This window comes from Lepidochelys olivacea (genome assembly GCF_965140295.1).
Source record: "Lepidochelys olivacea isolate rLepOli2 genome assembly, chromosome: 5".
Classification (NCBI taxonomy): Eukaryota; Metazoa; Chordata; order Testudines; family Cheloniidae; genus Lepidochelys; species Lepidochelys olivacea.
In genome coordinates this window covers 59,193,269-59,210,632 of record NC_140415.1, presented here as the reverse complement: position 1 = coordinate 59,210,632, position 17,364 = coordinate 59,193,269, and the positions used below count along the sequence as shown (strand labels likewise).

The window sequence follows — 17,364 nt, the reverse complement described above, 5'->3', positions numbered from 1 at the left end:
CCTCAGGGAACGGATGGCCAGGATCCCCTGGGGGACTAACTTGAAGGGGAAAGGAGTCCAGGAGAGCTGGCTGTATTTCAAGGAATCCCTGTTGAGGTTACAGGGACAAACCATCCCGATGAGTCGAAAGAATAGTAAATATGGCAGGCGACCAGCTTGGCTTAATGGTGAAATCCTAGCGGATCTTAAACATAAAAAAGAAGCTTACAAGAAGTGGAAGGTTGGACATATGACCAGGGAAGAGTATAAAAATATTGCTCGGGCATGTAGGAATGTTATCAGGAGGGCCAAATCGCACCTGGAGCTGCAGCTAGCCAGAGATGTCAAGAGTAACAAGAAGGGTTTCTTCAGGTATGTTGGCAACAAGAAGAAAGCCAAGGAATGTGTGGGCCCCTTACTGAATGAGGGAGGCAACCTAGTGACAGAGGATGTGGAAAAAGCTAATGTACTCAATGCTTTTTTTGCCTCTGTTTTCACTAACAAGGTCAGCTCTCAGACTGCTGCGCTGGGCATCACAAAATGCGGAAGAGATGGCCAGCCCTCTGTGGAGATAGAGGCGGTTAGGGACTATTTAGAAAAGCTGGACGTGCACAAGTCCATGGGGCCGGACGAGTTGCATCCGAGAGTGCTGAAGGAATTGGCGGCTGTGATTGCAGAGCCATTGGCCATTATCTTTGAAAACTCGTGGCGAACCGGGGAAGTCCCGGATGACTGGAAAAAAGCTAATGTAGTGCCAATCTTTAAAAAAGGGAAGAAGGAAGATCCTGGGAACTACAGGCCAGTCAGCCTCACCTCAGTCCCTGGAAAAATCATGGAGCAGGTCCTCAAAGAATCAATCCTGAAGCACTTGCATGAGAGGAAAGTGATCAGGAACAGCCAGCATGGATTCACCAAGGGAAGGTCATGCCTGACTAATCTAATCGCCTTTTATGATGAGATTACTGGTTCTGTGGATGAAGGGAAAGCAATGGATGTATTGTTTCTTGACTTTAGCAAAGCTTTTGACACGGTCTCCCATAGTATTCTTGTCAGCAAGTTAAGGAAGTATGGGCTGGATGAATGCACTATAAGGTGGGTAGAAAGCTGGCTAGATTGTCGGGCTCAACGGGTAGTGATCAATGGCTCCATGTCTAGTTGGCAGCCGGTATCAAGTGGAGTGCCCCAAGGGTCGGTCCTGGGGCCGGTTTTATTCAATATCTTCATAAATGATCTGGAGGATGGTGTGGATTGCAATCTCAGCAAATTTGCGGATGATACTAAACTGGGAGGAGTGGTAGATACGCTGGAGGGGAGGGATAGGATACAGAAGGACCTAGACCAATTGGAAGATTGGGCCAAAAGGAATCTGATGAGGTTCAATAAGGATAAGTGCAGGGTCCTGCACTTAGGACGGAAGAACCCAATGCACAGCTACAGACTAGGGACCGAATGGCTAGGCAGCAGTTCTGCGGAAAAGGACCTAGGGGTGACAGTGGACGAGAAGCTGGATATGAGTCAGCAGTGTGCCCTTGTTGCCAAGAAGGCCAATGGCATTTTGGGATGTATAAGTAGGGGCATAGCGAGCAGATCGAGGGACGTGATCGTTCCCCTCTATTCGACATTGGTGAGGCCTCATCTGGAGTACTGTGTCCAGTTTTGGGCCCCACACTTCAAGAAGGATGTGGATAAATTGGAGAGAGTCCAGCGAAGGGCAACAAAAATGATTAGGGGACTGGAACACATGAGTTATGAGGAGAGGCTGAGGGAGCTGGGATTGTTTAGCCTGCAGAAGAGAAGAATGAGGGGGGATTTGATAGCTGCTTTCAACTACCTGAAAGGGGGTTCCAAAGAGGATGGCTCTAGACTGTTCTCAATGGTAGCAGATGACAGAACGAGGAGTAATGGTCTCAAGTTGCAGTGGGGGAGGTTTAGATTGGATATTAGGAAAAACTTTTTCACTAAGAGGGTGGTGAAACACTGGAATGTGTTACCTAGGGAGGTGGTAGAATCTCCTTCCTTAGAGGTTTTTAAGGTCAGGCTTGACAAAGCCCTGGCTGGGATGATTTAACTGGGAATTGGTCCTGCTTTGAGCAGGGGGTTGGACTAGATGACCTTCTGGGGTCCCTTCCAACCCTGATATTCTATGATTCTATGAAAATATTTATTTTTGCACTAGCTAAAGATGAACCCAAGCTTTAAAGTTTGGATTTGGATGTCACTCTGAATTTGAGATTGGAGCCAGAAGTAGGTTGAGGCCCACTCTTAGCATTTATACACAGAAAGGAGATAGCAGGATACAAAGCTGAATATACTCATACACTTGTTCTCAATTACTTGATAACCATTCACAAAAAAACTTCACAAAGACATTATCAAAGCAGTTCTCATAATTATAAATTCATTTATCTAATTCTAATCAAACATGGAAATTTAAAACCTGTGAACACAGCCCTACTGGCATGGGTCCAGGTTCATCTTTGCCATTGACTTCAATGGAACAACACCAGGAAATAATTTGGCCCACAGCACTCAGAGAAAGCAAATTCTAAGTAATAGACAGTGATTTCATTGACACAACCTGGATGCTGCAAGATCCTGAATTTGGTCTTGCAGAACTGTATAACTTTTAAAAGTGTTGATGGTGTAGTTCAGTCCATCTCCATTCACTGGTGAGCTGCAAATCTCTGCATCACAAACATCAAAAAAATCTTTAATTTTTTCTTCCATTATCTGAACTAAATTTAAGTCCTGATCGGGTGCAGGAGTGGGCCATTAGTCCATCAAAAGTTTAGTAAATGAGACTGAAATTCAGAAGACAATTTAGACAGACCAGAAACTGTTCTGACTTGTCAATATTCTCTTTAAAAGTTAGCAGTAAACCAAGTGCAGGCCTTATTAAGGCAGAGTATGAGTTAAGACATCACTTCATTTTGATCCCTAAGACCGAGTTACAATATCATAGCATCATCAAAAGAGGTATTTTAATCAAGCCCAGATCTATTAATGATACTGCCTAGAGAATCATAAAAATATAAAAAAAAATGGAACATGAATAGAGCCCTAGAGGACCACACATTTTACAGTAGCTATATCTGATGAGATGCTTACCCAATATAGAATGCTGTGTCTGCTGACAAAGATAATTACATTTCAAACCAGTTTAAAACTGTCCTAGAAATTCCAATCCATGATTCCAGAAGATCTAACAATATATCATTGTCTACTGTATCAGAGCTGACTGACAGATCTAATGTGAAGAGCTCTGATAACCTCTCTTTATTGGCAACCATTCAGATATTACTGTAGGGACTCAAATGAGCACTCTCAAGACAAACAGTCACAAAGCAAGCTGAAAGCTTTTCAAATTTCCATTATCAATTCAATGTTTCTATGTGTTACTTCAACATCTTCCCCTGTGCTTTGCAAGAAAACACAGATAAGGAAGTGGTCAGAAACTTGCAAGACTCTCATTGGGAAGACCAGATTAAATTACAGGGGCAATACAAACAAACTGGAAAAACTGAAATTTCAGTTTAGCCACGTGACTCACCTTAACAATGGAATTGCATGGTACATCTTGACATACTATTCTAGAAAAAAATCTCAAAACCTCAAAATGACTATGCTTCATAAACAAAAACACAGTAACAGTCAACAGGCGGTCCAATTGGCCTTGATTTAGCAATGAAGTTGAATGTATGCAGCTGTGGAAAAAAAGCCAACTTTTCTACTGTAGGAACTCACGTTAAGAGGGCATTTCAAGTCACCGCAACACAACCAACAAAACAAAAACAACCATTCTCTTCCTCAGCTGCTATTTACATTTGTGCCCCCCTCAGTTTGTGTTGACACCTTACAGCTAGTCTCACCCCCATTGTTAAAAACTGTGTAACTGAGAAATAAAACTGTTCAAAACTGAGGCTATTCTCTGTATTAGAAGGCCTAGATAAAATAATATTATCCAAAGTAAGGCACAGGTATTCCACAGATGGCCAAGAACCAGTTTCTGGTCTGGAGTGACCTCTAGATAGAAGAATACAGAAAAGACTCACCTTCATTTTGCCAATGATAAAAGAACTCCTTTATACATACAGACCCCATCCATATACACACACCCCTCCCTTATTATAATCACACATTCTCTCTCTCTCCAATACATACTGTTATAGCCGTCTGTTCTCACATGCTCATAACTTTCTTTAAAAATTGGGCTTGCGCTAGAATTTTCCAAGTTTTGACTCATACCACAGATAAATTGTTCTACAATATTTGTGTTAATTCCCTTCAGACATTTGTGCAACAGCAAGAGAGAAAATACTTTTTTTCCATTTGATATACTTTTTTATTACTACTGAGTTTATTGCTTCACACGCTGTGGTGGATTACGGCTAATAGAATCCTGGCTCCAACCCAAGAAAAAGGATCCTATCAACCAGCCAAAAAATATCTCCCACATGCAACAAAATTCCTTGAGATTGTATACTTTTTTCTGTCTCGTTCTAATGTGCATTATAATTTCTGTTATTAGTTAAATCCTATTGACTAGTAAATAGCTGTTTTCTATAATAGGGTTTTTTTTTAAATTATTTGAACATTGCATACACACATGAGGATATATTACCTACTGTAAACACATGCACAATATGTACAGTTTGTTAGATTATTATATTCATTGCAAATCCAGAGCACAGCTGAACTAATAGCAGAGTGGGGGGAAGCATGTAAATATTTGTTCAAATTTGAAAGCAAATTTTGATCATATTTGCAATCTTTTTGGTCTTGCTTTCTGTAAACATTAAAGTACATGGAGCTTGACTACTGCAAACACTGAAGAAAACCAAACTTAAGATCAAATGCTTGAATATTTACTGAAAATTAATTTTGAATAGCACATTAATTGCAACAGTTTTCACAATTTGATTAGGTTCAGAAACCATCCAACCATGGAACAGAAATAGTACCATGTGCATTTTGTAACTAACCAATATTAATTGCAAGTTGTGAATATTCACAATAATTTGTTTGTGAAATATATACAGATAAGGGAGTATGCATTCAAGAAATTTCTAATAATTGTCAATTGAGAAGAATGTCATGATTGCTTCATGAACCTAATGGGGACCAATGAAGTGAGCTGTAGCTCACGAAAGCTTATGCTCAGATAAATTTGTTAGTCTCTAAGGTGCCACAAGTCCTCCTTTTCTTTTTGCGGATACAGACTAACACGGCTGTTACTCTGAAAACTATTCACAGTGATTTATTCCTCAACTCCATTTCTGCCCATAAGAGAATTCTTTCCAAATGAGTCCGACTTCAGTTTTTATAGGGAAAATGAAAGAAAGACCCTTATTTAAACCTGTCTCTCTGAATGTCCTCCACCATAATATTCAGGAAAGAGCGCTTAACTATATTGTATTAATATAAGCTAGTAATTAAAAGTGTACACAATGAATAAGCACAAATAGTAAAGAGAGCACTATAGCACAGAACATGGGGTAAATATTATTTAGATTTCTTCTTTCAGTATTTGAATGCTCGTTTTGCTGTAAGAAAACAATTAAAATCTGATTCTTTTTGCTATTGTGGGGAACCAGGAGTTAAATCAGCTGAGCTCGTAGTTTATGTTACATGCTGTCCTGCCACCCACATGCTCCTTTGTCTCTCTTCCTCATTTACTGTCCTCCCTACAAGCCCTGATAGTCCTTCTGTCTCCTCCTCTTCTGCCCCCTCAGGAGTATCATGGACTCATCTTCTGTCTCCAATGCCTTTTCTTATTTCCCTGAGAGACTTCACGAGCTTCCTTAGTTCCTATCCTCTATGCGTCAAAAGAACCCTCCTCTAATACATGGCTATTAGAGCTGGGTGGAAAATAGTTTTCCCATCCTGGGAAAACTTTTGAGGTTTAAAAAATGTGTCCCATCCAAAATCTGGACAAAAAACTGAAAACTTGAAAAGTTTTCACAGAACTGAAATCCTAGAATATTTCATTTGGAAACACAAAATGGTGGTGTTTCTGAATCAAAATATGAACCGTGAGATCCCAGCCTGCCTGGTAGACTGCTGTGGAGCTGGGCACCTGGAAGTCCCACAGTTGATTTCACAGCTGCCCATTACTGAATAACAGTCATGAAACAGACTGACTATTGTTGTCAAGTTTCTGTAAAAAAATGGTTCAGTTTTGATGAAGCAGCAAATTCTAACAAAAATATGTTTCTTCAGAATTTTTCTGCTCAGCTCTAACACCTGAGGGCATTGGAGTCAATGGAATTGCACACGTATTCGAGATCACAGGCTGAATGCAGGGCTGAGAATTAGGAAAAGCAACTTTTTTACTTGCAAATTGAGAAAGTTTGATTTAGAGTCTTTGTGTGACAAGGAACATGGTACTTTAACTTGTCATTTTTAGCGTCATAATTCAGAAAAGCACTGCATTTTAATTGGGGGATTTTAAAAAGTAGCCAAAATTATTCTTGATGTAATTTAGCAAGTGTTCTTTGTTACTGTGTCTAAAATGTGTTCCACCGACTGCACTGCTGTTCCATCCACAGCCATTTCAAAGTGACTTTTGTATGCAAAACATTTTTCTCTTTCAGGCAAAGGAGATTAAATATGTGCCTGTAGCTAGATCATTGTCATTCCTCACTGGTGTGATCTTCTCAATAAGTCACAGGATCCTCCATAGGTGTTCCATAAAACTGCACTGAACCAAGCCCCCTCTCCCCTACCATCACAATGCTGTAACACTGAAAATTCATCAGTGGCTTCAGACTGCCCAAAAATGGAATTCTGCCTGCTCACTATCAGAATGTTTTGAATGCATAGTTCTCCCAAGATAAGGTGAGATTTTGCATCTAATAGCCAGCAAATTTTTCATGTTCTTTTGCTTGGTTAAGAAGCCTTGACTAACACAGTTAAGATGATGTGCAGACATGACTGAGAGAAAATCCTTGTTTTAGATGGAAATGCCACATTTGTTCTATATTATAAGGGAGAAGAGAGCAGGGGAAAACTATCTTGAGTTATCTTGTCATATAAGGTCTCCAGTGCATTCACTACCTTATTTTTTTCTTTAAGTCCTATGAACTGTGTCACTTTTTTATGGACAAATGGTTGGCAGTAGCAAAATAGGTGTCTTGCTGAGGTGAACAGAAAAGGAATAACATCTAGTGAATTGTTACATACAATGAGTCATTGGTCTATCTCTCGGTCTTAGCAGTCTGGTAGGAAGATTATTTTACAGTAGGTTCTTTTCCTCGTCACCTAGCATGGACCTTTCATATTTTCTTCATGTTTCAGATACTTATATTTCCATGTACAATTAATTAGTTGCTTTCTAACTTAAGTGTTTATAACTTTCAAATATTTGCAGATTGCTATGTTCCCCTTAATTGTCATTTAATCTAGTTATATTTAGTTCTTTATTTCTTTCCTCTTAATCACTTCAACACCTTAATCACATTTGTGGCTCTTCTCTGAGATTGAGTTCACCATTATTTTTCTGGTATTGAGGTGTCCAAAACTGAATGCAGTATTGATGTGAGGTTGTATCAGAGTTGTATAGAAAGGGATTATCGCTTCTTTGCCCTGTGATGTGATGCCTCTGAGCATGCAGCCAAGATTCACATCAGTTTTTTTAGCCATATTACATTGCAAACTCCTCTTGAGTTTGCTGGCTGTGTCTGTTTGGCATTACTACTTTCCACCGTTCTTCTTCCCATTACATATCTGTATTCCAGGTTATTATACCCTATAACAGGAAGGTCCAATGAGCAGTTTGCCTAGTGATCAGGTTGTGGCCTTATGGTTTCCAATGGCTTAGCTGTCCCAGAAGGGGATCTAGCTGCAATCAAAGTATCAAGCATGGTTATTGAGCTACTCAGTGACAGGTTTCAGAGTAACAGCCGTGTTAGTCTGTATTCGCAAAAAGAAAAGGAGTACTTGTGGCACCTTAGAGACTAACCAATTTATTTGAGCATGAGCTTTCGTGAGCTACAGCTCACTTCATCGGATGCATGCTGTGGAAACTGTAGCAGACTTTATATATACACAGAGAATATGAAAAAATACCTCCTCCCACCCCACTGTCCAGCTGGTAATAGCTTATCTAAAGTGATCATCAGGTGGGCCATTTCCAGCACAAATCCAGGTTGTCTCACCCTCCACCCCCCCACACAAATTCACTCTCCTGCTGGTGATAGCCCATCCAAAGTGACAACTCTTTACACAATGTGCATGATAATAAAGTTGGGCCATTTCCTGCACAAATACAGGTTCTCTCACCCCCTCACCCCCCTCCCAAAAACCACACACACAAACTCACTATCCTGCTGGTAAAAGCTCATCCAAAGTGACCACTCTCCCTACAATGTGCATGATAATCAAGGTGGGCCATTTCCAGCACAAATCCAGGTTTTCTCACATCCCCCCCACCCCCATACACATACAAACTCACTCTCCTGCTGGTAATAGCTCATCCAAACTGACCACTCTCCAAGTTTAAATCCAAGTTAAACCAGAACATCTGGGGGGGGGGGGTAGGAAAAAACAAGAGGAAATAGGCTACCTTGCATAATGACTTAGCCACTCCCAGTCTCTATTTAAGCCTAAATTAATAGTATCCAATTTGCAAATGAATTCCAATTCAGCAGTTTCTCGCTGGAGTCTGGATTTGAAGTTTTTTTGTTTTAAGATAGCGACCCTCATGTCTGTGATTGCGTGACCAGAGAGAGATTGAAGTGTTCTCCGACTGGTTTATGAATGTTATAATTCTTGACATCTGATTTGTGTCCATTTATTCTTTTACGTAGAGACTGTCCAGTTTGAAAAATTTCCTCTTGTTTTTTCCTACCCCCCCCCCCCAGATGTTCTGGTTTAACTTGGATTTAAACTTGGAGAGTGGTCAGTTTTGAAGGGGTTTTACCAGCAGGAGAGTGAGTTTGTGTGTGTATGGGGGTGGGGGGGATGTGAGAAAACCTGGATTTGTGCTGGAAATGGCCCACCTTAATTATGCACATTGTAGGGAGAATGGTCACTTTGGATGAGCTATTACCAGCAGGATAGTGAGTTTGTGTGTGTGGTTTTTGGGAGGGGGGTGAGGGGGTGAGAGAACCTGTATTTGTGCAGGAAATGGCCCAACTTTATTATCATGCACATTGTGTAAAGAGTTGTCACTTTGGATGGGCTATCACCAGCAGGAGAGTGAATTTGTGTGCGGGGGGTGGAGGGTGAGACAACCTGGATTTGTGCTGGAAATGGCCCACCTGATGATCACTTTAGATAAGCTATTACCAGCTGGACAGTGGGGTGGGAGGAGGTATTTTTTCATATTCTCTGTGTATATATAAAGTCTGCTACAGTTTCCACAGCATGCATCCGATGAAGTGAGCTGTAGCTCACGAAAGCTCATGCTCAAATAAATTGGTTAGTCTCTAAGGTGCCACAAGTACTCCTTTTCTTTTTGAGCTACTCAAAATTATGTTTTCCCCTGGGTCACTTCCTACCAGTCTGGAGCACCTCAGTTGGGGCATGATCAGTGGCTCAGCAAACTTTCCTTGGTCTCTTAGAATCCTGTTCAATCAACCTCTTTTAGGGCTTTCAGCATCAACCTTGTTTCCTGGTGTCACATGAAGCTCATTCACCCCTTTCCCTGAACTACCAGTGTCCTTTTAAACTGTTCCTCCTCTGGGAACATGCCTTGCACCTGTTGGGGGGTGGGGACTCATGAGCCCACTGTTACTCTATTCCCAGCCTTGGTTCAGTGTGGGGCTGTTGCCCTCATCACACACACCATGTGCCTTAGCTTGTGTTTTCTGAGTTAAATCTCATTTTTTTTATTGTCTGTTAGGTACACGCCAAATTATATTCCAAGATGATCCTCAGGCATCTCTTCTATTTGCTTCTCATTGTGGTAGTAAAACCCACTTAGGGTGAATATCATTGAAAGAGATATCATTCTCCAAGTGATTTAAAGAAGTTTAGAATCTGGTCCATAACCAACCTTATTATCAAATAAAACACAAAGCTTGAAGTCTGATAATTTTTTTAGGTTCCCCATTACAGCTGTTCTGATTATAACTAGTTATTTTATAATTTGAACAAGACAAAAAATAACAATCGATCTACTAGAAATTTCAAACTATGTACTAATTAGAGCTGGTCAAAAATTTCAACTCAAACTATTGTTTCACAGAAAATGGCACATGATTCAGTGGAAAATTTTGTGAAAAGCATTCCATTTTCATTTTAAAAAGTGGTTTTCAGTGAAAAACCAAAAACCTAAAAAGCAAGAAATATTTTAGTTTGTGGTTGCTGAAAACCCCAAACTTGCTAAGAAAAAAGAATTACACCAAATTTTTTCATGAGGAAAAAAATAATTTCCCAACTAATTCTAAGTTCTGGAGGAAGAAAGAAATAGTAACCATGTAGTCATGGATTGGACACCATTGTGCTAGGTGCAATACTCAGAAGAAAAAGATGATCCCTGCCCCAGGGTTTTACTAAGGCAAGAGACAACAGATGGGCAGAGATGGGGTAGAAGTAAACAATGACACAGTATTAGTCACCATGGTAGGCAATAGTCTATTAGGCCAACAGCCTAATAGTTATCAAGTATTTTTGTAGACATGACAGCAAAGGAGGTTTCGAGGAGGGATTTAAAGAAAGACAATGAAGTAGCTTTGTGGATGTTTATGGGGAGCACCTCCCAAGTATGTGGGGCACCATGGGAGAAATCATGAAGATGCTTTTTGAAAATATAATAAGTGGGCATTGGAGGGAGGCATCACGTGCTTATTGGAGATGAGCATTGACAGCTCGACAGAGAATGAGAGATAATAGGTAGCATGAGGATTGACTGTGAAGGGACTTGCAAGTGAAGACAAGCAGTTTGATGAGCTAGAGAGGGAGGGACCCACTGAAGCTATTCAAAGATAGGGGTGGCATGGTCCGAGTGACAGACTAGGAATATGATCTTAGCAACAGCATTCTGAATGGATATGGGCAAGATGACATTTTTTCAAGGCAAGAGAGAAGTATGTTGCAGTAATCAAGGTATGAGATGATGATTGCTTGGATGAGAGTCAGCTGTGTGGATGGATAAGAAAGGCTGCATCTTAGAGATGTTATGCAGAAAGAATCAGCAAGATTTAGACATAGTCTAGATGTCATTACCTAGAATCAAATATGTCACCCAGGTTGCAGGCCTGAGGGATTTGTGAGTCACTGTGCAGGTGAGTCAACATATTCAAAAAAGGGTAAATAAAGTTAGGCTCCTAACTCCATATTCAGACACCTCAAGAAGTGACCTGATTTTCAAAAGTGCTCAGGATCCAGTTGCTCCAATTAATTTAATTAACATATGCAGAACACTCAGCACTTTCAAAACATGAGTGCCTAAGGGTATGTCTACACTACGAAATTAGGTCGAATTTATAGAAGTCGGTTTTTTTGAAATCGGTTTTATATATTCGAGTGTGTGTGTCCCCACAGAAAATGCTCTAAGTGCATTAAGTGCATTAACTCAGCGGAGCGCTTCCACAGTACCGAGGCAAGCGTCGACTTCTGGAGCGTTGCACTGTGGGTAGCTATCCCACAGTTCCCGCAGTCTCCGCTGCCCATTGGAATTCTGGGTTGATATCCCAATGCCTGATGGGGCTAAAACATTGTCGCGGGTGGTTCTGGGTACATATCGTCAGGACCCCGTTCCCACCCTCCCTCCCCCCGTGAAAGCAAGGGCAGACAATCATTTCGTGCCTTTTTTGTCTGCTGCCAGCCAAAGATGTAAAGGATAGATGGAGTGGGTCAGAACAAGAAATAGACCAGATTTGTTTTGTACTCATTTTCCTCCTCCCCTGTCTAGATCACACTGCAGTCAGTCACAGAGAAGGCGCAGCGAGGTTAATCTAGCCATGTATCAATCAGAGGCCAGGCTAACCTCCTTGTTCCAATAACAACGATAACTTTGGTGCACCATTTCTTATTGGAACCCTCCGTGCAGTCCTGCCTGAAATACTCCTTGATGTACAGGCACACCCTTTGTTGATTTTAGCTCCCTGAAGCCAACCCTGTAAGCCGTGTCGTCAGTCGCCCCTCCCTCCGTCAGAGCAATGGCAGACAATCGTTCCGCGCCTTCTTTCTGTGCGGACGCCATACCAAGGCAAGCATGGAGGCCGCTGAGCTCATTTTGGCAATTAGGAACACATCAACCACCACACGCATTATCCAGCAGTATATGCAGCACCAGAACATGGCAACGCGATACCGGGCGAGGAGGCGACGTCAGCGCGGTCCCGTGAGTGATCAGGACATGGACACAGATTTCTCTGAAAGCATGGGCCCTGCCAATGCATGCATCATGGTGCTAATGGGGCAGGTTCATGCTGTGGAACGCCGATTCTGGGCTCGGGAAACAAGCACAGACTGGTGGGACCGCATAGTGTTGCAGGTCTGGGACGATTCCCAGTGGCTGCGAAACTTTCGCATGCGTAAGGGCACTTTCATGGAACTTTGTGACTTGCTTTCCCCTGCCCTGAAGCGCATGAATACCAGGATGAGAGCAGCCCTCACAGTTGAGAAGCGAGTGGCGATAGCCCTGTGGAAGCTTGCAACGCCAGACAGCTACCGGTCAGTTGGGAATCAATTTGGAGTGGGCAAACCTACTGTGGGGGCTGCTGTGATGCAAGTAGCTCACGCAATCAAAGATCTGCTGATATCAAGGGTAGTGACCCTGGGAAATGTGCAGGTCATAGTGGATGGCTTTGCTGCAATGGGATTCCCTAACTGTGGTGGGGCTATAGACGGAACCCATATCCCTATCTTGGCACCAGAGCACCAAGCCGGCGAGTACATAAACCGCAAGGGGTACTTTTCGATAGTGCTGCAAGCTCTGGTGGATCACAAGGGACGTTTCACCAACATCAACGTGGGATGGCCGGGAAAGGTGCATGACGCTCGCATCTTCAGGAACTCTGGTCTGTTTCAAAAGCTGCAGGAAGGGACTTTCTTCCCAGACCAGAAAATAACTGTTGGGGATGTTGAAATGCCTATATGTATCCTTGGGGACCCAGCCTACCCCTTAATGCCATGGCTCATGAAGCCGTACACAGGCAGCCTGGACAGTGGTCAGGAGCTGTTCAACTACAGGCTGAGCAAGTGCAGAATGGTGGTAGAATGTGCATTTGGACGTTTAAAGGCGCGCTGGCGCAGTTTACTGACTCGCTTAGACCTCAGCGAAACCAATATTCCCACTGTTATTACTGCTTGCTGTGTGCTCCACAATATCTGTGAGAGTAAGGGGGAGACGTTTATGGCGGGGTGGGAGATTGAGGCAAATCGCCTGGCTGCTGGTTACGCGCAGCCAGACACCAGGGCGGTTAGAAGAGCTCAGGTAAGGGCGCGGTACGCATCAGAGAAGCTTTGAAAACCAGTTTCATGACTGGCCAGGCTACAGTGTGAAAGTTCTGTTTGTTTCTCCTTGATGAAACCCCCCGCCCCTTGGTTCACTCTACTTCCCTGTAAGCTAACCACCCTCCCCTCCTCCCTTTAATCACCGCTTGCAGAGGCAATAAAGTCATTGCTGCTTCACAGTCATGCATTCGTTATTCATTCATCACACAAATAGGGAGATGACTACCAAGGTATCCCAGGAGGGGTGGTGGAGGAGGGAAGGAAAATGCCACACAGCACTTTAACACAGCACTTTAAAAGTTTACAACTTTAAAATTTATTGAATGACAGCCTTCTTTTTTTTGGGCAATCCTCTGTTGTGGAGTGGCTGGTTGGCCGGAGGCCCCCCCACCGCGTTCTTGGGCGTCTGGGTGTGGAGGCTATGGAACTTGGGGAGGAGGGCGGTTGGTTACAGAGGGGCAGCAGTGGCAGTCTGTGCTCCAGCTGCCTTTGCTGCAGCTCAACCATACACTGGAGCATTCTGGTTTGGTCCTGCAGCAGCCTCAGCATTGAATCCTGCCTCCTCTCATCACGCTGCCGCCACATTTGAGCTTCAGCCCTGTCTTCAGCCCGCCACTTACTCTCTTCAGCCCTCCACCTCTCCTCCCGGTCATTTTGTGCTTTCCTGCACTCTGACATTATTTGCCTCCACGCATTCGTCTGTGCTCTGTCAGTGTGGGAGGACAGCATTAGCTCGGAGAACATTTCATCTCGAGTGCGTTTTTTTTTCTTTTTAAGCTTCACTAGCCTCTGGGAAGGAGAAGATCCTGTGATCATTGAAACACATCCAGCTGGTGGAGAAAAAAAAAGGGACAGCGGTATTTAAAAAGACACATTTTATAAAACAGTCGCTACACTCTTTCAGGGTAAACCTTGCTGTTAACATTACATACATAGCACATGTGCTTTCGTTACAAGGTCGCATTTTGCCTCCTCCCACCGCGTGACTACCCCCTCAACCTTTCCCCCTCCCTGTGGCTAACAGCGGGGAACATTTCTGTTCAGCCACAGGCAAACAGCCCAGCAGGAATGGGCTATACTGAGTGTCCCTGAAGAAAAGCACCCTATTTCAACCAGGTGACCATGAATTATATCTCACTCTCCTGAGGATAACACAGAGAGAGAAAGAACGGATTTTGGTTGAATGCCAGCAAACATACACTGCAATGCTTTGTTCTACAGTGATTCCCGAGTATGTGTTACTGGCCTGGAGTGATAAAGTGTCCTACCATGAAGGACGAAATAAGGCTGCCCTCCCCAGAAACCTTTTGCAAAGGCTTTAGGACTACATCTAGGAGAACCGCAAATGCCAGGGCAAAGTAATCCTTTCACATGCTTGCTTTTAAACCATGTATAGCATTTTAAAAGGTACACTCACCAGAGGTCCCTTCTCCGCCTGCTGGGTCCAGGAGGCAGCCTTGGGTGGGTTCGGGGGGTACTGGCTCCAGGTCTAGGGTGAGAAACAGTTCCTGGCTGTCGGGAAAACCGGTTTCTCCGCTTGCTTGCTGTGAGCTATCTACAACCTCCTCCTCCTCCTCCTCTTCTTCGTCCCCAAAACCTGCTTCCGTATTGCCTCCATCTCCATTGAAGGAGTCAAACAACACGGCTGGGGTAGTGGTGGCTGAACCCCCTAAAATGGCATGCAGCTCATCATAGAAGCGGCATGTTTGGGGCTCTGACCCAGAGCGGCTGTTCGCCTCTCTGGTTTTCTGGTAGGCTTGCCTCAGCTCCTTCAGTTTCACGCGGCACTGCTTCAGGTCCCTGTTATGGCCTCTGTCCTTCATGCCCTGGGAGATTTTCACAAAGGTTTTGGCATTTCGAAAACTGGAACGGAGTTCTGATAGCACGGATTCCTCTCCCCAAACAGCGATCAGATCCCGTACCTCCCGTTCGGTCCATGCTGGAGCTCTTTTGCGATTCTGGGACTCCATCATGGTCACCTGTGCTGATGAGCTCTGCATGGTCACCTGCAGCTTGCCACGCTGGCCAAACAGGAAATGAGATTCAAAAGTTCGCGGTTCTTTTCCTGTCTACCTGGCCAGTGCATCTGAGTTGAGAGTGCTGTCCAGAGCGGTCAGAATGGAGCACTCTGGGATAGCTCCCGGAGGCCAATACCATCGAATTGTGTCCACAGTACCCCAAATTCGAGCTGGGAACGTCGATTTAAGCGCTAATCCACTTGTCAGGGGTGGAGTAAGGAAATCGATTTTAAGAGCCCTTTAAGTCGAAATAAAGGGCTTCACTGTGTGGACGGGTGCAGGTTTAAATCGATTTAACGTTGCTAAATTCGACCTAAAGTCCTAGTGTAGACCAGGGCTAAATGAAGATTAAAGAGTCTAGCCTTCGGCATCTATTTTTTTAAAATTTTGGCCATGGCATCTAAGGGTTAAACTCTTGTTGCTATCTATGCAGATGGCAACATCAGTATAATATTTAGAATGGTTCCAAGCTTGCACATAACTCTTGCAGTGGGGTCCTACTAGAAAATGCAATAAAGGAGAAATGCCCCACAAAATTAGTTTTTTGCAAATCAAGAAAATGAAAATCAATTTTTTAAAAAAACTAACATTTTTTCCAGGAAGGAGAATTTTTTTCCACCATTTGAATGGATTGTTTGTTTCTTACCTTAGCAGGAGGACCTTCTTTTCAATTCTGTGTACAAAAGTGTACGCTGAACATTATGTCAAAAGCATGGATACTGAACAGCTGTTTCATTTACCTGGAGTTTACCTTTTTACACCCACAGACTTTATTATCTGTGTAATATTCCTTGGCTGCTGACCTTCCAAATGTTTCTTTAATTTCTTTTCCCAGCTGCACCACAGGAGTTTTATGAGAGTGAACAAAGAATTAGTAGTCCATTTCTATTAGTAGTAAAATCTCCTTTTTACCCTTGCAGGGGGACCTTTGCTTCAGTTTCTGTACATTTGCTAAAATGATAAATGCATGTAGGAGGTTACCTGGATAACAGCATCCCAGGGTTTACAAGTTACCATTGCCTCAGGGTGAAACTCTGAGCCCATTCATGCAGGGAAGATAATACTCAAAGTATCAAAACATTCCCAGCATCAGACATGGGTGCTCTATCCCTAAAGCACGTGTCGGGGCTAATGATTTCTTACTTCAGCTCTGCTATGTTTCATTTTCAAGAGAGCAAATAAACCTTTTTAATCAGGATTTTCTCCTTTTTCTGGATTGATCCTTTATTATTCCAGACACTGGCATTTCACCTGCTCCATTTATCTGCCTGAAGTATTCGCTGCCTCGACTTCCGTAGTCTCCCGCCTACCTACTCCAGCCTCAGAGAATTGATACAAGAGACATTAAAATGGTTTTGTATTTTACCAACTTCCTTAATGTATAATTTCAACAATAGTGCAAAAATCTCTACAACTATTCAAAAAGGTAATATTCAAATCACAACATTAATATGATTGTTATTATAAACAATTATATATAATTAAATATATAATTATTTTTAAATGCAAAAATTTCACAAATGTGGCTAGGGATTTCCTGTGATCACATGAACAAGTCACTACAATTTCTCAAATATTGTTTGTGAGAGAGAAAAACATTGGAATAGACAGAACCTTGTAATTTTCACAAACAGAAGTATAGTACAGTTGGTTATATAATAAAGAAATATAATATTTGATTTGAAATATTTTGTGAAATTTATATATAGTTGAAATTGGTTTGCCCAGCTGTATAAACTGGCTGGATTAATAAAAAAAGTCATCCAATAATGTATTTGAAAAATACCATAAACTAGCCCTTGTTCTCATGCTAAATCTATATTGAAATACACTTAGATATCACATATAAAACAGATAGTGTTATGTAACATCAAATTTTATCTTAACATAACATTGGTCATTCTTATATATTTTCACTAGTACAGTAACGTGTAAAAACTATTATTTACATAATATTCCTAGA

At 42.4% G+C, this 17,364-nt stretch overlaps 1 protein-coding gene across 1 annotated transcript in view; it reads right to left on the bottom strand.

Annotated features, from left to right (window-relative positions):
* The window catches only part of LOC311520573 (uncharacterized protein), a gene marked incomplete at both ends in the record, with an annotated part of 76,579 nt that extends 61,196 nt beyond the window's left edge, over positions 1-15,383 (bottom strand). The window contains 2 exons of the mRNA XM_084628129.1: positions 13,893-14,213; positions 14,801-15,383. Coding sequence (XP_084484255.1) covers positions 13,893-14,213; positions 14,801-15,383 — 904 coding nt within the window. The remainder of the gene's footprint in view (positions 1-13,892; positions 14,214-14,800) is intronic.
* Between the last annotated feature and the right edge of the window lie 1,981 nt (positions 15,384-17,364).